We start from the raw sequence: 18,480 nt of genomic DNA, 5'->3' as shown, positions 1-18,480 counted from the left end.
AGGGAGGAGATTTCTTTAGAAAGAGTTCTTGAGAGGGCTTCTCTGAGGAGGTGACCTTTGAGCCAAGCCCTGGTAGAAGGAGCCAGTATAAAGGCTCAGCTTGGCCAACGGAGCTATAAACAGTATGACAAGGATCACTCATACCAAGGTCAGACAAGTATAAAAGAGCCAGACTACCACTTGCAGGCGGTGGGAATGAGTTTGGATTAGTTGTAAGTGCAGAAGGGAGACACTGATGTAGCATGGGGATGACAGGCTCTGATGAACATCATCAAACATGGCGGCCTGGGCTGGCGAGGTAGCAGTGGACATGGAGAGAGGTAGATGGACTGGGGAGATAGTGAAGGTGACATGTGGGGTGGGGGAGGCACAGACTGCGGAGGCTTAATGTTGCTAACTCTGCTGTGAGTACACAGTGCCTGGGAGGAGGTGCTTGGGGGGGACCAAGGGTGATCTCACACTGGGAGCAGAAGGAACAACGAGTCTGGGAATGAAGACATCTGAGTCCAGTCTGGGGCGCTTTCCGTGGCTGAGACCCGGAGACTGAACTGGGTCATCTCCAACGGCACTTTCAGCTCTGGCATTCTTGGTCAATGTCAATCACTGGGGTATCCAAATAGGGAAGTGTCAGAGCCACTGCTGTTGAGGCCGATTTCACAGAGTAACGGCCCAGGGCACTATCTCCCGGTTGCTCAGCCCTGGGATGATGTTAGCCCTTTCGCCACCTTTTATCTGCCCCACAGGGATGTTGGCCAAGCCCAGTTATCAGGCAGTTGGTCAGCCCCAGAGGTCTAGCTCCTGGGGGACATCACTCCTGTGAAGGCAGACCTTGAGACTAGATGGGACTAAAAGGGTCGGACGGCCTGTTACGGTCTGAGGGGTGGGGTGGGGTGGGGGGACCTCTGGCCTCTCTCTTTTTCTGTACAAATTTCCTGATCTGTTGACCCAGAATCCTTTTCCAGGAGGTCCTCAAGACCATTCTTTTGGGACACTCCCCTGTGCCAGCCCCCCACCACTCACCGCACCAATGATAAATTTCATCCTGGGAAGGACTGGGTTTTGATGCTCCACAGCATCTTATTAGTCTTCTGTGCTGTGACAAATTGACACAAACTTAGCAATGTTTGTAGTTTGTGATGAAGTGGGGGGGGAGGGTGGGCGGGGAGGTGGAATTGTGCTGGTCTGAAGACCCTAAGTGGACCCCGTGTGGGTCCAGGACAACCTAAATTATGGCATTGACACCAGATGTAGACATCAGTCTCTTGAGAGTTTGATTAATGTGGGTCAGTCCCCAAGACTTTGATCACTTCTAGGCCTATTAACACGAGAAGCTGTCATTTATTGAGCAGTAACTAAATGCCAGTTCTTGTGCTAAATGCTGCATCAGTCAGGGCTCTTAATGGCAGGCAGATGAGCCTCTCTCTGGCTGATCTGAGTAGAAAAATGAGTTTATTAAAAGGAAATGAGGTAGCTCATAAAATTGCAGGAAGGGTTAGAGAACCAGGGAGCCAAAACCAGGCCACAGAATGGGTATAGGGAGGCCCCAGTCCCTGCTGCTGTTGCTGCTGTGATTCAGACCCTGTGGCCAGCAGTGTGGGGCCTGGACCCCGGGTCCCTCCTTTAGCACTGTGGACACTGTCGCCCCCAGGAACTGGATCTCACCGTTCCCTGCCAAAGACAGGTCTTCTTGGCCCCCACTTCTTGGTCTCGAGCTCCAGGTGCAAAGCCTTGACTGGATGCTCCCATTTGAGAGAGCCTAGTCATATGCCTTAGCTGCAAGAGAGGCTGGGAACCTATTTGGTGCTTTCTTTCCAAGAAGGAGAGGCCTGCCCCCTACTGAGATCCACAGGAAGTGAAATTCTGGGAAACCGAAAACCAGAAGGTAGTGAGGGGGCTGGGCAGCTCACAGCACGCCCGCCACACACACATAATCTCATTTGTTCCTTTCGATTACCCAGTGAGGTATGTATAACTATCCCCACTTTATAAACAATGATAATGAAGTACAGACAGGTCAAGGAACGTGGTCCAGGGTCACACAGCTATGAAGTGGTAGTCCTGGACTCACACTTGGACGGTGTGACTCCCAAAGCCCCATTCTCAGCCCCTGCTCCAACCCCCCACTGGCTGTTGACAAAATGGAATTTCTAGGGTCTGTAAGCTGTGGATTTCAGATCCTGGATTGTGTGGCTTAAAGGAGAGACTTCCCTCCGGGTTGGGGTCCCTGAGCAGCAACAGGCCTCCAAGAAATGGCTCTATCTTTCCATTGTCGGACTGTGATAGTTTTGTCAGACATGCAAAGTGGCCCTGCAAGGGGACCTGGGGATGGAGGTGAGCTTTTCTGCTCCTTGCCCAGGCTGGTTTGGAGTCATTTCTTTGATTCCTGCGTTCTGTCTCCTTAAGTCAGTGGACACCGGGGAAGGCTATCTCCATTCCTTGACTCAAGATGGGGTGTACTCCCCCTGGCTTATCCACCCTTTTCCAATGTGTATGCTGTTTTATTTTAAATGTTATTCATTTATTTTGAGGGGCAGAGAGAGAGAGGGAGAAGGGGAGAGACAGAATCCCAAGCAGGCTCTGTGCTGTCAGTGCAGAATCCAATGTGAGGCTCGAACTCCCGAACCATAAGATCATGACCTGAGCCAAAATCAAGAGTCAGATGCTCAATCAACTAGGCCCCCCAGGCGCCCCTCCAATGTGTATACTGGTAACTTTGGTTATGCAAGAAAAGACACTGTCTGCCCTGTGCTAATGCCAAGGTCTCTGCACCACCACACCTTTGCTCATGCCTGGAACGTTCTGCCCTGTTCCCTTCTTTCTGTTCACCGCCTATCCATCCAGAGGACAGTCAGCTCCTTGTTTTCATGGAGACTTTCGTTTTTACACGTGGCGAAGCAATACACAACGTTGTGAAAGTGTTCTTGCTTATAGGTGCTTTTATTTCCAAAGGATAGTCTCCAAAGAATGAAATTGATCAAGTGATATGTGCACACCTTTAATCTTAATAGATATTGACAGATTTATTTCCAAAAATGTCTGTGGCAGTTCACATTCCCACTAGGCAAGCAGAGAGCTGTGTATTTTGGAAAAAGCTCCCTGAGAGAGTCTGAAGTGCAGCCCAGGGGAGGAACGCTGGTTCAGAGCAGAGAATCTGGAAACAATGACTGGGCTCCCCAGGGAGGTGAGGAAGTGTTTCATTCTTTATTTGTTTGTTTATTTTGGGGAAGGGGNCAGCCCGGGGGGGGGGGGGGGGGGCAGAGGATCTGAAGCAGACTGTATGTTGACAGCAGAGACCCCGACATGGGGCTCAAACTCACCAAACTGTGAGGTCATGACCTGAGCTGGAGCCGGATGCCTAACCCACTGAGCCACCCAGGCGCCCTGAGAAAATGATTTTTCTCAGCACTCCTCTTTCCCTCAGGTTGGGGCAAATCCTCCTTTCTCCAGGGAACTTCCTCCAAGACCCCACTATAAAGCATTGTTGCAGGATGGGGTGGAGGAGAATCTGAGCTTTGTGAATTCCTCAGGACCCAGGAGGACTTCTGGGCAGGTAACTGCTTTCCCTGTCATGGTGGAACCGATTTCAGGTAAATGTTCACTCTCTGGGGAGGTGCCTGGCCCAGGCTGAGAGGTTCTGGAGGGCTGGCTGGGACCATCAGTGCCTTTCAGGGGTTAGCAGGGGTGAGACTTCTCATCCCTGCCTTTCGTACCCCTGAGACATGTGAAGCCTCTCCTTGGCTGGGGGAGGCTGAGCCTGGAGGACATGGGCATGGCTTTCAGAGCTTTGAGGAGATGCCCCACTATCTAAGTGCTGTGAGTTCCTGGGAAGGTCAAGATTCATTGATTCTCAGTTCTTTCTCATTTCACAGACTCTGAGGAGCCCATTAAGTATAAACCAATACTAGTAATATTTCCTTCTTCACATGCAGCTCCACAGGAAAGCCAGCTTTGGCTGCCCATCATGGTCCTCACTTCTATTCAGAAAAGGCCCCAGCTTCCTGGAGCCTCAGGGAATGATTGTCAAGCCTTCTCTTTCTCCACCCCACTACCAAGGGGTGTGTGTGTGTGTGTGTGTGTGTGTGTGTGTGTGACAAACTATTCTTCACTACAGAACAAAGCCAAGATGAAACTCCCCTACTTCTGGCTCTTGTATTTGGGGTGGTTTCAACTCTCCATCAGAGTAAGTCTCCTTGGCCTTCAGGCTTTCTCTACTTTGCTCCTTTCTATAGTAGATAGCACCGGAGCCACATAGCCACCCCCTTCCCCAGCCGGCCCCTATGTCAGGATCTTTGCACATGCAGAGGAGCAGAGGGTTTAAGCCAGGAGTTGAAGGGACTCCTCAGGGCATCTGCGTCTGCTGTCTAGTTTCCACTGTGACCTTCTCAACTTTGTACTTCCTACATAATACCAATGATGAATATAATAATAGCTTCCTTCTACTCTGAGCTCACTGTGTCATGCTAAGCATTTTGCATGCATTATCTCCTTTATTTTTTAAAGTTTATTTATTTTTAGAGAGAGAGAGAGAGAGAGAGGGAGAAAGCACCAGCAGGGGAGGGACAGAGAGAAAAGGAGAGAGAGGATTGCAAGCAGGCTCCACACTGTCAGCACGGAGCCCAATGTGGGGCTCAAACTCACCAACTGTGAGATCATGACCCGAGCTGAAACCAAGAGTCAGATGCTTAACTGACTGAACCACCCAGGTACCCCTGTATTACCTCCTTTAAACATCAGAGCATCCCCATGAGGTACATAGTATGTGTACCCATATTACAAACCAGAAAATAAAGCTGGTAGGTGATGGAACCAGTACCCAAACCCACAACTGCCTGAATCTAAGTTCTCACTCTTAACACCATGGCCTCTTATAGGAGGTTAGGTTCTCCTAGTGTTGATTTGGTGCCAAGATCCTCTCTTTCCAGGGCCGAACCCTGGCATGCCTGGGGTGAGGTAGACACTGTCTGTGGTGCTGGGAAGGAGCAAGGGTAGATGTGAAGAAGGGACTCTTGGCCTCTCTTTCTCCCTGCCAGGGACCGTAACGTCTGAATCTGAGAGGTTCTCGGAGGTGAGACCAAGCCTAGGCTTGGGGAGACACCAGACAATGAGGCGAAGGAGGCCCCTATGGGGGAGCTGACCCTGCTGGAGGAAGAAGAGGGGTGCTCTGGAGGTAAGGATGCCCCTGAGGAAGAGGCGGCTGTCAAGTCGGCCTCTGCCCTTGATGAGGTAGATGAGGACTTTCAGTGCCCTAAACAAGAGGACACAGTGAAACCAGAGGGCATTCCTGGATGCAAGACATGTCCCCGCTTCCAGCTGGTAAGGAAGGCCAGGAGTGGGAGTGGGCCTCTGCATCCTTAGTTATTTTCCTCACTGAAGACCCTGGGGGTGTCAGCAGGGGCTGGGGCCTGCAGAGGTGTCTGAGTGAGGTGAGGGTCATGTGGAAACAGAAACTGCATTTTCATCTCCAACCTTCAGATAGATGGCTGTGGAGGTGAGCGTGGAGGTGAGGAAGATGAATTTTGGAGATTTATAAGGTGACATGAATTCCTTTGAGGGGGGCACTCCATTCTTCCTCTTTTATCCTGCCTTCCAGTCAATTTGCCAGAGGTGCTACCAGGGCAACCTTGCCTCCATCCACAGCTTCAGCTTCAATGACCAAATCCGGTGCTCAGTCACCGGGCTCAACCAGCGCTGGGTCTGGACCGGAGGCAAGGTCATAGGCAGGGTAAACGGGGCCCCAGTTCTCAGTGGGGTGTGCTCCTGACCACAGCTAGTGCTCACAATGCTGCAGATCTGTCTGTGCTTCCCCTCTGATCCTCTAAAGGACTGGGGACAGATGGACGACTTGGATGGGACACCGAGGAGGCTGCCTAAGTACGAGGAGGAGCCAAGAATTCAGAACAAGGAGGTTTGGGGCCACGGTCTGCTCAGTCTCTGTCTGCACATAGGACTTGGGTGAGACTGTGAGCCTGGTTCCTCATCTCTGGGATGGCCTTGTAACTCCTGCTTCCCTCTTGTTAGGGCCAGAAGGATGAGCATATCACTGCGATGCATAGAATGTGATGATGATGGTGATGATGATGATGATCACTGTGGATCAGCATTTCAGTTGACCAGGACAGTGTCCCTGATGGCCCAGCGATCAAGGACAAATGCTTGTGGGACAGTTTGAACTCTGCCTGTCTGCTTTCTCTTTGCCCCCCGCGCACTTCTCCTCCTGCCTCCTCTACGGTTGCTGCAAACGCTTTCACTGGGTTGACGGGCAGTTGCTGGAACTTTACATCCTGGGCTGCGGGCCTGTGGTGGCGGATGTGTGTTCAAGTGTACCTGAGGTGCCCAGGGAGTGGGGATGAGAGATGGGCGGGCCTGGGGGAGTAGGAGGGGCTTCTGGAGGGGTGCTGGGAGGGCCCTGATGGGTCTTGATACTCTGTGTCCATGGAGGCCTGGAGTGGAGGGGAGGAAAGGCCTGTCTGGTGGGGGCTGAGTCAGGAGGCACTCTTTCTGTTCTGCCCTCACAGGAGGCTGCTGGTGTTGATCTCATTGCTGCAGGTGCCTCCCCTTCATCTGTTCCTACTGAGCTGGACCCAGCCAGGAGTCCAGAGCACCAGCCCCATAGCTGCCTCCCCTCCCTGCCTGCTGTCACTGCTTCCAGATCCCAGCAATGAAATCGCTTTCCCGAGACTGACTTTTTTCCTCTGATCGTTGATCCTCTCTGCTTAGCCCCACCTAGGAACTTTCTGCCCTACAATGACTGCCCCTCCCCACTCCACTGTCTCTCATAAAAGAAACCAGAAGTGATCACTTTCAGGGAGACTGGAGTATGGACTGGGGTCTGCGGAGTCTCCCTGGAGACAGAAGAATGGGTTCTGGCAGCTCTTTTCACACAACACCCAACTACTGGGCCCGGGAAAGCAGGTGCCATCAGGACCCCCTGTCTGTTCAACCATTCCAGGTGGACTCTCCATGTCCTGTGACTGCATCCCCATCATGCCCAAGAGTGTGGTTGCCTTAATGTGCTGGGAAATTTTTAAAAGTGTTTTATTTATTTTTGAGAGAGAGAGACAGCGTGAGCAGGGAAGGGTCAGAGAGAGAGAGGGAGACACAGAATCTGAAACAGGCTCCAGGCTCAGCTGTCAGCACAGAGCCCAACGCGGGGCTCAAACCACAAACTGATCATGACCTGAGCTGAAGTCAGACACTTAACTGACTGAGGCACCTGCTGACTGAGCCACCCAGGTGCCCCAATGTGCCGGGAAATTAACACGTCCCTGGGAATAATCTGTAACCCATAGGAGTGGAAGTATGAGTGTCCTCATCCCTTGCCCTTCAAGTGGACTAATTCTAAGGCATGTACTGGGCACTGTTTCCCAGGGTTTTCCAATGAGATTAACTTCCAGTTATCCACTGAGGCTGCTGGCTTTGTAGCACGCATGTTATTGACTGCCTCCTCTTGCCCGTCTGAATTCTTTCTTCCCTACAACTGTCCTTGCACCTCCCAAATAAGCTACGTGCACTCAGATCCTGTCTCAGGGCCCGTTTCTGGGAGAGGGACCCAATACAAGACAACATGCTATACGTCCAACTCTATATAAGGCCTGGGAATACAAGACACAGCCTCCTCCCATTCTGGGACATACGGTTGTTTATAATAGAAGCACGACAACATCTACTAATTGTTGCTGCTTGTTGCACGCCCACAATGTACCCCTTGCTGTGGCAAGCACCTTACAAAGATGACCTTGCGTGATCAGTAATTATCACCCCATTTTGCAAAACCAGGCTCAGAGAAGTTATGGCCCTATCAAAGACTTGCCCAAGGCAGACCATCTCAATGTGACCAATGTTGTGACTCAGCTGTCTGCTCTACAGCATGTCCATTCAACCCTTAGGATCCTGTGGCTGCTTCCAGGACATGGTCATATAGGGATGGAGCACTATGGAGAGGCAGGAGATGCTCCCTTACTCTTGGGTTCATCTTGAGGCCATAGAACTCCAGCCCAGTTGGACAGGAGGGAATCTCAATTAGAGATGCGGAAGGAAGGCACTACAATTCCTCGCTCCACCAAGGAGGTGAAGAGAAAAGTAAGGAGTCAATGCCCTGAAGCCTTTTCTTCCTGGACTCCTCAAACACACAGAATTACAGATGGCTCCAGAGTCTTAGAGGTGAATCAAGAGCTTTAATTTTTTGAGTGTGGCCCAGCTTGGGGAAGCCTCTTGCTCAAGGTCGCACAGTTAGTTGAGAAAGATAGAAATCAAAGTGAGGTCCATTGTAGCTGCTGTTCTATGACAGTCTGCTGAATTCAAAGATTCTGGAACACTACTGTGGGTTCAGCCATGGGGTGGGTGCTCAGGAGGATGCCATTGAAGAAGTACTTTCACTTTTTGTCCTCACAGACTATATTCTGCTGTCAGAAGGCACGACTTCCCTTTATTCCAATGTGAATAATAAACAGCAACAATATTTCCCACTTATTAAGCATTTACTAGGTACCAGTCTCAATGCTAAGTGGTAAGTGGACTTTGTCTTATTCCTCATAAATCTGTTGGAACTGTGTGTTATGGCAGAAGTGAGCCCTCCAGCCCATGGAGATCCTCTGTGGGGGATTAATGTCAAGAGGGAGCCACGAAGGAGGCATTTGGGTACCTGGTAACATTCTGTGTCTTGATCCGGGCATGGTTCTGTGGGTGCATTCACTGTAAAAGTCCCCTAGGCTGTCCACCCTGCAGTACGCTTCACAAGATGCATGCTATATGTCCACAAGAAACATTTTTTAAAAAGCAAAATTAATGAAATAAGAGGACTTACCTCCCCAAATATGGGTTTGTGTGTCATTTTCCATCTCCTACAGGATGTTCACTAAGTTCTGTGAAGCTAACTTGCATCTTTACAACAGAATTCCTGGAGTTCCTTACACTGTGCAAAGCACAGAGCAGGAGCTCAATCAACATTCAGTGCTTATTTATTGATTAGGGTCACATTTCTAGTCCTGGTTTCCTGACAAAGGCCACCTCCAAACCCCATGTGTCAGGCACTATTCTGGGAGCTTTACTAGAGCTGGTCTCATTAGATGTAGGGTCCTGTCATGAGCCTCCACTTATGGATGAGAAGACAGAGCCACAGAGGGGCTGACGTTAAGTCATGACTCCATGACACGTCCCACTACACTGCCCCTCAGGGTAGAGAGACCCACTGTCTGTGCAGTGTGGAGGTGGGCTGAATCTTGAGACAAGAGGCAGAGTTTGAAACCCCTATGAATATAAATGCAAACAGCAAGCCAGAGCGTTGCAGTCTCAAGGATCCTGAACACGTTGGCCAGACTGTCTGGGGATAACACAGGTGGGCATATCCAAGAAAGTCAGGATGTGGGAGTCAGACAGACGAGGGTCACACATGCCACTTCTTCACCATTGTGTGAACTTGGGTGAGTCATTTAACCTCTCGGAGCTCGTGCAGTAGATATGTAGATTAGGGATGGCAATACCTAATTTGCAGGATGATCATAAAAAGTAATTAAGTAGGACCATAGATATAAAAGCCTTAAGGAAACATAGTCTTTGGCCCATGGTGGACCTTCAAAAATATTATTTCCAGTTTTAAATCAGATAAGTTTCATTGTGGTCAGTGAGGAGGTTGTTGAAGTCAATGGAATGTCTTTGCCCAGGCTTTGTGTGCAAAGAAAACAGGGTCAATAGGGAGAGGGGTAAGTTGTAGAGAAGGGAGGTCAGTGAGAGGAGGCAGAAGGAAGGCAGCTTGGGGGTGGCTAAGAGGCTGGAAGGCCTGGGTTTAGGCTTGTCTCTGACTTGCTGTGTCTTAAGCTCTCTGAGATGCCATTTCCTCATCTAAGAAATGGATGTTCAAATGAAATGACACATATAAAGCTTATCATGGTGCTGGCTCATGGGACTAGCTGATTTTATTGGTCATCCCAAAGACAAATGAAATGATATCCTTGGCCTGGTCCCTAGGGGGAACAAGAAAAATGGAGAGGAGGTCTAGCCTTCCCACTAGGGAGGCCCCAAGCTCAAAATCTGGAGACCAGGTTTTGGGGGCCTAGAATTGGTCCATCCCCCAGCCTCCAAGTCAGGAAGAGAAGCTGAGAGCCAAGTCCATTGGGCCGGGGAGATAATGGTCAAGAACGTTACTCTGCAATTGGGTGCAGAAATGAGCTTTCAGATACTTCTCCATTTGTAGGTGCCTTGAGAGAGCAGAGGAGAAGGACCCAGGTCTCTTCCCCTTCTGGGCTCCCTGTCCCTAGTGCTTTGAGTACTGGAAGGCTGGGATGTAATCCAAGAAACAAATATGCACTGCCCAGCTAGGATTCGCAGAGTTGAGACACCCGCCCTGACAGGTCTTCTAGCTCTTGGCAGTGATACCCAGCTAGGTCAGGGCTCAGCGCTTGCTGGCCTTTCCCTGTGTTGCACTGAGTTTGGCTAGAGCTTGATTGATTAAAAATTTGATATTTTGTTCATCATGGATTGTTTTTGTATTTATTTTGATGTTTAAGAAAGATTCTATTAAAATATTGTTTCTCTTGGCTACTGAATTCTTTAGTGCCCTCTTAAATTCCACATCTGAGGCAAGTGCCTTGTTCACTTCCCCTAGTCCAGACCCTAGTGGTGATAGAGAGCTGGTAGGAGATGGGGAGTAGGGGTGGGGGGAAGGTGGCCCCGAGTGTCTGAATTACTCTGCGTGAAGTTTTCCATTCCAACTGCTGCCTCCTTGCTGGAAGATGAGCTTTGAGATTGGACAACATGGCATGTTCTAGATCAATGAGCATCAACTGGGGCAAGTTAGCTCCCCAGGGGACACCTGGGAATGTGGGGGGATCTTTTTTTTTTATCATCATGACTAGGGAAGGTGCTACTGACATCTAGTAGGTAGAAGCCAGGGATGCTGTTAAACTTACTACAAAGCAAGGACAGCCACCCCCCCCCTCCCTGCTGCCCCCAAAGGTTTGGCTCCATATAGTAATAGTGCAAAGGTTGAGAACCTTGATCTAGATCCAGAGCATAAAAGAATGAACATAAAATTTTCACACATTAAAGATGGAAAGAGAGAGAGAGAAAGAGGAGGAGAGAAAGGAAGAAAGTGAAGGAGAGAGACAGAGACAGAAAAAGACAAAGACAGAGACAGAGAGACAGAGATGGAGAGACAGAGAGAAACAGAGAAGGGTTTTGAGCCAAAAAGACTTACAAATCCCAGTCCTCCTGCTACCTGTGAAACTTTGACAAGTTCGTCTCTCTCTCTCTGAATCTCATTTTTCACATCTGTGAAGTAAGGATAACCATACAGAAGGTGAAGGTGGGGATTCACGGAGGTGATGAATTTAAAGTACCTGTCTAGATAAGTGCTCAGGAGGGCGGAGGCTCCCTTGGCCAACTGCCTCCTCCCTACGTGCTCTCTCAGCTTCCTGGGATTCTCTGTGTCGTTAGCTGAGATATTCACTCATGGAAGCCTGCTTCTGGGGATAAGGGGTATTGTTCAGACTGGGGCACGTTAGGGGCAGTAATAATGCCTGGACAGTAGTCAGCTGGGGTCTTTTGGAACATACCGGGGCATCTGGGTGCCCAAAAAATAGGTCTCTGGAGTCCCAGCAAGCAGCAGGGCTCAAGGGTGAGAGGACTGAGCAAGACCTAACAGTCTTATCAGCTCCACTGCCCCCCACCCCAGCCTGAAGCAATCATCTTGGCCTCTTCCCACTTCCCCAGACGCCCAGTATAAGAGCTGCCTCTGGGACCCAGCAGCTCGGAGCACTGAGAGTGGAGGCCTCAGACTCCCGGAGGTGAGTACTTGACCCGATATGGCCTGCACCTCGGAAGCCTGTCCTCAGGCCTATCATGGTCACCGTCCTCTCCCCTGTGAGCAGCCTTGTTACTGCAGAGGCAAGGGTCTGAGCTAAGGGCCATTCTAGGGAGGTGGGTATGGTGCTTTCAGGAAAAAGTGACTTGTGCACTTGAGCTGACACCCCATGCTCTTTTCCTAATTCTCCAGCTTAGGGTCTGTTCCCCGGGGGTTGGAGGGAGGGAAGGAGTGCTCTAGTTTGTCCCTTAATCAGCCAGTGAAACAAGCATTTTGTCTCTGCGATGTGCCAGGAGCTGTGCAGACACACAGGATACCCACAAGGAAGGGAGTTGGTGCTGTGTCCCTGTCCCAAGCCCGAGTGGATATGAAAGGCCCGCTGCTTCTGCTCCTTCTCCTGCTGGGGACAGTTGCTGCTTTCCATCTGGGTAAGCCTCTCCTTCTTGTCTCACCAACCTTTCTCTTTTCTACTCTTTCCTGGACTTTTTTTTTTTTTTTTTTTTTGTCTCATGGGGGCAAGACCACAGCCACCCTTCTCTAGTTGACCCAGCCCATCTCTGAATGTCTTCTTGACTTAAAACATACCCACCTGTGAAGATGAAGGGCTTCTCAACAGGTGCCTCTAGCCACCCCCGCAATACACACCTGGGTGCCAGCCAGAAGTTGGGATCTCATCTGTTTGTGCCTATGACTCAAAAGTTCTCTCCTCATCCAACACCAAGGAGAGATTGGCTCCAGATGGCTCTAGGAAGTCTCAAATGGGGCCTTTGGAGTTGTCCATGGTCCTGGAAGAAGGGAGACCCCCCAAAGCTGATAGCAGGTTACTTCTCCTTCCCAGAGAATTATGCCCACAGTCTGGACAGCCAAGAGACACAAGTAGACCTGAGTCAGAGTCTGGAAAGTTCAGGGGAGCAGGGAGGAGACCTGGCTCTCACTGATGACATGATTCAGTCAGAGGGAGAAAAGGCCAAGCCTTCCGGCTCTCAGGTCATATCTGAGCATGAAGAGGCCATGGATTCGAACCTGGTTACTCCAGACAAGGATTTTCGATGCCCAAAGGAAGAGGACATAATTCCAATTCCAAGCAGTCCTGGGTACAAGACATGCAACTTCCTGATGGTACGGCAGGCCGAGCAATTTCAATGTGCTCAGGTAAGTGGCAGGGAGGCTACTGTGGAGGACTGGGGTGGGGATGGGGGGAGAAAAGACTTGATCCAACCTTCTGTCCCCTTTTAGATCAGTGATTCTCAAAGCCTAGTGTGCATCACACTCCCCTAGAGGTCTTGTTAAAACACATTTCTGGGTTATCAAGTCTGGGATGGGGCTTCAGAGTTTGCATTTATAACAAATTCCCAGGTAATGATGGTATTGTTGGTCTGGGGACTGCACTTTGAGAACCACTGACCTGGACGGAAGGCTTTGGTGTCAGATACACCTGTATTCAAGTCTGGCTCTGCCTCTCATTGGCTGTGTTACTGGGCAAGCCACTCTACCTTTTGGAATTTCAGAACCTTCATTTATAAAATGCAGGTAAACAGTACCAGCCCATTGTGGGGTTGTGGTGGGGATTAAATGAGATAATATATGGGAAGTGTGTGGAATAATTCTTGGGTCACTAAAGCTCTCCACAAATGGTAGCTATGACTATTCTGAACATTATTAGTTGTTGCAAAAAGGTCCTGACAACACAGAAAGGAGCAAAAGATGGGATTAAGAGGGGCAGATAGGTCTCCGATTTCTGCCCTGAAAAAGGATGAGAGGCTCTCTCCTGGAGACTCAAAGACTTGAAAAAACCTAGCGAATTCTCTACCCTAAGTTTTCTTCTTTCTGCAGAGTATCTGCAATAGGTGCTACCAAGGCAACCTCGTCTCCATACACAACTACAACTTAGATTATCGCATCCTGGCCTCAGCCAGAGGGTACAGTGAAGACGAAGTCTGGATTGGAGGCATCTATCAGGGCTGGGTAAGTGGGGCACCAAACTCCTGGGGAGGGGGCAGGAACTTCTTTCTGATCACCTCGAAGGAGCCCCTGCTGGCATCCAGCCTCACCTCAGCAGCTGAGATGACCTTCAAGCAGCAGGCAGTGACGTGAGAAGCAATGATGGTGGGCATCTGGTCTTAGCTCCATGCTCAGGGACTGCGTGCTTATAGCTCAAAGTCTGTCCCAGTGGACATATACACACCAAGGAACTTGGCAGTTGTTGTAAAGCAGGGTTCCTCCCTCCCCCCGTGTTCTCACCTTCCCCCAGAGCCGGCTGTTGAACATTTACCAGCACATCACTGGAGTCAGGAGATAGGCTCCACTCTCAGCTTTGTCACTTAATAGCTGAGTGACTTCCTCGGGGCCTCAGTTTCCTTATCTCTAGAATGGGGTCCTTCTTTTCTCAACGTGGGTCTGGGATTGTGGATGAATAAGTGCCATTATGTTTGCTGCTCAAGTGTGGTCTGTGGACCAGCAGTGTCAGCAAACCAGGGAGCTTGTTAGAAAGGTCCAGCCTTGGTCCCCACCCCCACCCGAGACCCTCTGAATCAGAATTTGCGTTTTAACAAGATTCCCAGGAGATTCGTACGCACAGTAAAGTGTGACAAGCCTGCTCTGTGTGATGGTTGGGGGTCCTGGTTGCTCTTGCATTGTCATTGCCTGCAAACCCTCAAGGATGGGTCTCTAGGGTATCTGGCTGCTGGCTGGGTGGGCAGTGAGAGGAGAAAGGAATACTCAGAGAGCATTTTCTGGAGCCCCCAGATCTGTCTCTCTGGACCTCTGTACTCTGACCCAGACTATCACTTCTTTAGTTCACAAGCGGGAACTTTCGCTGGACTGATGGGAGCAGCTGGAATTTTGGATACTGGGCCGCAGGGCAGCCTGTGCAAGGGAGCGGTGACTGTGTGTCCCTATGCACCACAGGTGAGGTGGCCTGGGACCATGTCAAGGGGAAGGGGTGGACAGGTAGACTCTTACATACTGTCCCTTTGAGTTACTTCAACCTGCCTCCCCAAACTCACATCTTCCCCCAGTTGGAGAATGTGTCCTCTGTGAGGAGGGCTGAAATGTAGGGGTTCCTCAGAGCAAAACCAGGCCATGGGGTGCCCTGTATGGGAGCTAGATGGAGGCTTTCCGTCCTCACTTACAGAGCTAGGCTCGGGGCCTGGGGACTGCTTTCCCTGCTCTGATAGGAGGAGTGACTGATGTGACAGATGAGAGTAGCAGATGTGAAGGTGAGGTATGGATGAGGGGCCAAGGAAAGATGTGGGAATTAGGGCTGGCTGACAGATAATTCGCCAGCTTCGAACAGCACGGATGCCAGATGTGAGGGAGCTAGCACCGTGGCTGAGACCATATGTGCTGGAGCGAGACGGTAGCCACCCGCATCCACTCTGCCACTTCCAAGCTGAGATCCAGGCAATGCATTACCCCCACTAAGCCTCAGTTTCCCCATCTGTGAAATGGGGATGATGGTAACACCTACCTACTGGAGTCGCTGTGAAGATTAAATGGGATCGCCCACGTAAGGCACTCAGCGGCACACTCCCTGCCCCCCCCTCCCCCGGGGAAAAGGATAAGCTTTAGCTGGTAGGGACGAGTGGGGGAAACACAGTGGACAGATCATAACCATGGTCGGAGCCTGGATCCGGATCCGTAGGAGGCGCCTGAGGAGGGGACTAGGGCCACCTGCTGCAGCGGCCGCAGCTGACATCACCGTGCTCTCCACTGCTAGGTGGACAATGGCAGCGGACTTCCTGCCAAAGGCGTCTGCCCTTTGTCTGCTCCTTCTAAGCCCATGGCGCCGCGGAGCCCCAGCCTCGGAGCCCCCAGCCTCTGCACCCCCTGGACGGCTCTGTACCCCAGCCTCTTCAGGCCATAAACCCAGACTTCCCACAGCACTTCCTGACTCTGTCTCCTTATTGCCCACGCTGGAGGGCTCTGGGTGGGCGCGGGGCGCCGGTGGGGGTGGCAGGGCCGAGGAGTGGCGCCACGACGGGGTGACTCCCCACCACCTTTTTCTGCCTGGCCCTCAGATTCCACCTGCTCTCGCAGGCACTGGGGGTTGGCCTCACTGGTGCGGGCCCTCCCGCTTTGTTTGGGTCTAGTATGGAGTGCAGCGGGGAGTGGGAGTGGGGCGGCTTTCCAGCGTGGAGGCGATGCCGCCCAGTGAAGGACGGAGGTGTGCCTGGGTGTGGTGAGCGTCCACCTGGGGTAACCACGTGAGAGGGAGGGAGTCTCACATAGGCAGCTTGCTCTTCTAGACCTGGGCCTTCCTGGCATTAGATACTGGCCCCTGGTTTCTATTCTCCCAGCCACCTGCGTGTGAGTTCAAAGTCCCCAACTCCTAGGTGTGCCCCCCATTCCTTCTCTCTCTCCTCCATTCCCAGCTTATCTTCATAGAGGGAACGCATTCTTAGGAGGGAGGTGCCTCTCACCAGGAGGGCTTTGGGGGGAAATGGTACAGCATCTGGTGGCAGTGAGACTCCTGTCCTGATTGCACCCAGCTGCCTTCCCTCACCTCACTTTCTTAGCCCCTGGGGACACCTAGAGAGAAGTGTTGCCTCTCCAGGCACGATGGCAGGCTCCAGAAAGGACCTGAGGTTGATAAGCAGGAAGCTGGACCTGGGACTGGATATTAAGAGGGCAGAGAGCCCAGGGTTGTTGGAGGAGCGGGGTGGAGAGAGAGACACAGAGAGAGAGAGGGAGAGAAGGAGAGAAAGGAGAGAGACAGGAAGAGAGATTGAGGCAGAGAGATAGAAAGAGATACACTTATGTGCTTCTTGGGGTAGAGCTCTACATGGGGTGCGGGGAGAATGTACACATATTTTTGGAAGTGCACAGGTACATGTATGTATACATATCTTGGTGCGTACACAAGTCTGTCTTTGTATATCTGTGTTTATCTGTGTATACGTGAATCTATAGGGTGAATATGCATACATCTGTATGAGTCGGTGTATATTTGTGCAGCGTGTGTATATTTTAAACATCTCTGGATATTTATGGCTATGGCTGGATGTCTGTGTGTATCTATAGAGCTTTGCACCCTCACATGCCTGAATCTGTGTGTATCTGTATATGTGTGCACCTGTGCGTCCTCGACCCATATGTTCGTGAGTGTGTATCTATGTGCACGTCTGCCACAGCCGGGTACAAGTCTACGTTTGCGTGCGTACACGTGTGTATCTGTTTAGGCACGTGATGGGATGCAGGGCTTCGGGGACAAAAAGCGCAGTAGGCTCAGATGTCTCAGACAGAAATGTAGACCCACAGGAGAAGTGAAAAAGCAGGAGACAGATCCCCTGAGTATCAGCAGGTCCCTGGCAACAATACAATGGGCCTGGGCATTGCGATGACCATCACCAATGCTGGGCCCAGGGACTACCTGTGGGTGCAGACCCCTCTCCTAGGAGAGGGGTCTACTGCCTTCGATGGACATCAGGTCAGGAAGCTCTTCATCACAGCATGTCGATCTTCCCAAGGGCAGAGAAAGGAGGCTGCCTGGGGGCCAGACCCTCACCCAAATCCCTTCCTTGCAGACTTCAATAAGCTAATTCTTGATGCTTTGCTTCTAAAAGAACAGTGGAATTTGGCTGTTGGTGAGAAGGATGGTCAGCAAGGGAAGCTTTGCATAGGGAGCTCTGGGTCCACTGTTTTGGCTAAATGGCAATCACCCTTTTATCAGCCTCCACTTTTCTCCCTGATGGGGAATGAGTTGTAGCCAATGCCAATTGCCCAACATCTTGCCAGGCAATACAAGAGATAGAGAGAGGGAGGGAATGGAGAGGAGCTCAGATGCTTCCAGATTGAAGCTTGCTTGAGGCAGGATAGGGTAGGTGAGATATCCCTCAAATTTCTGACACTGCCAGTTATTGAGCCTTAACTTCAACCATTATATATTCATATCTTTGGATGTTTAAGGCCTTTCAGTCTTGAATAGCCCTTGACTGAAAAGCAAATACTCTCGGGAGAAGAAGCTCCTGAGAATGTTATCTATTAATACATCTGGGAGGTTGATGGGTAGCTTGTGGAAAACAAGGTTTTGTGAGAAGGAACACAGAAGGGAAGGAGGTGCGTAACTGTCAGTGGCCATGGGCTGGGGTGGAGGGGGAGTTGTGGAGAAGAGAGGGCATTAAAAGTGGGATAAGGAGGGGTGCCAGGGTGGCTCCGTCGGTTAAGCATATGACTTCGGCTCAGGTCATGATCTCACATTCGTGGGTTCAAGCCCCGCATCGGGCTCTGTGCTGACAGCTCAGAGCCTGGAGCCTGCTTCAGATCCTGTGTCTCCCTCTCTCTCTGATCCTCACCTGCTCACGCTGCCTCTCTCTCTCAGAAATAAATAAAACATTTTTTAAAAAGTGGGATAATGAGGCAGAGAGTGTTGTGTTCACTGTTTCCTCTTCCTGAGGACCCATGAAAGCTGTTTCCCAGAACTCCTTGTGGTGAATGGGGTCTTTGGCATGTTACTGAGTCTGGCTAGGGTGGTGTGGTTGGAAGGGCCTGGCCTTTCAATGGTCCATGAGCTTCCTGTTCCCCCTTCCTGACCCCCTTTGACCTGGCCATCCGTGTGTCTGGGCGCACCCACCAGGTGGAGGGAGGGGGCTGTCTGACCTACTCTGTTCTACTAAATCACGAGGTTGTGAGCTTTTCCGGTTCCCGCAGCCTAGACACCTAGTTTAGCTGAGCACAGAGAGAGA

General features: G+C 50.9%; 2 protein-coding genes across 2 annotated transcripts; both read left to right on the top strand.

Moving 5' to 3' along the window:
- Positions 1 to 277: 277 nt before the first annotated feature.
- LOC144218828 (bone marrow proteoglycan-like) lies at positions 278 to 11,897 on the top strand. The gene is made up of 6 exons (XM_077748802.1): positions 278 to 320; positions 5,066 to 5,313; positions 5,591 to 5,722; positions 5,768 to 5,905; positions 11,707 to 11,780; positions 11,879 to 11,897. The coding sequence occupies exons 1-6, from the start codon at positions 278 to 280 to the stop codon at positions 11,895 to 11,897; spliced, it is 654 nt and encodes a 217-aa protein (XP_077604928.1).
- On the top strand, positions 11,729 to 15,625 carry LOC144218874 (proteoglycan 3-like). The gene is made up of 6 exons (XM_077748856.1): positions 11,729 to 11,780; positions 12,091 to 12,225; positions 12,636 to 12,949; positions 13,631 to 13,762; positions 14,593 to 14,704; positions 15,516 to 15,625. Exons 2-6 carry the CDS (start codon positions 12,165 to 12,167, stop codon positions 15,572 to 15,574), a joined length of 678 nt encoding a protein of 225 aa, XP_077604982.1. The 5' UTR covers positions 11,729 to 11,780; positions 12,091 to 12,164; the 3' UTR covers positions 15,575 to 15,625.
- Positions 15,626 to 18,480: the final 2,855 nt, after the last annotated feature.

The sequence above is a fragment of the Crocuta crocuta genome, unplaced genomic scaffold (assembly GCF_008692635.1).
Source record: "Crocuta crocuta isolate KB4526 unplaced genomic scaffold, BGI_CrCroc_1.0 scaffold323, whole genome shotgun sequence".
In the NCBI taxonomy this organism is placed as follows: domain Eukaryota; kingdom Metazoa; phylum Chordata; class Mammalia; order Carnivora; family Hyaenidae; genus Crocuta; species Crocuta crocuta.
Note: the sequence above shows the minus strand (reverse complement) of the source record. Positions and strands in the feature narration are given on the sequence as shown.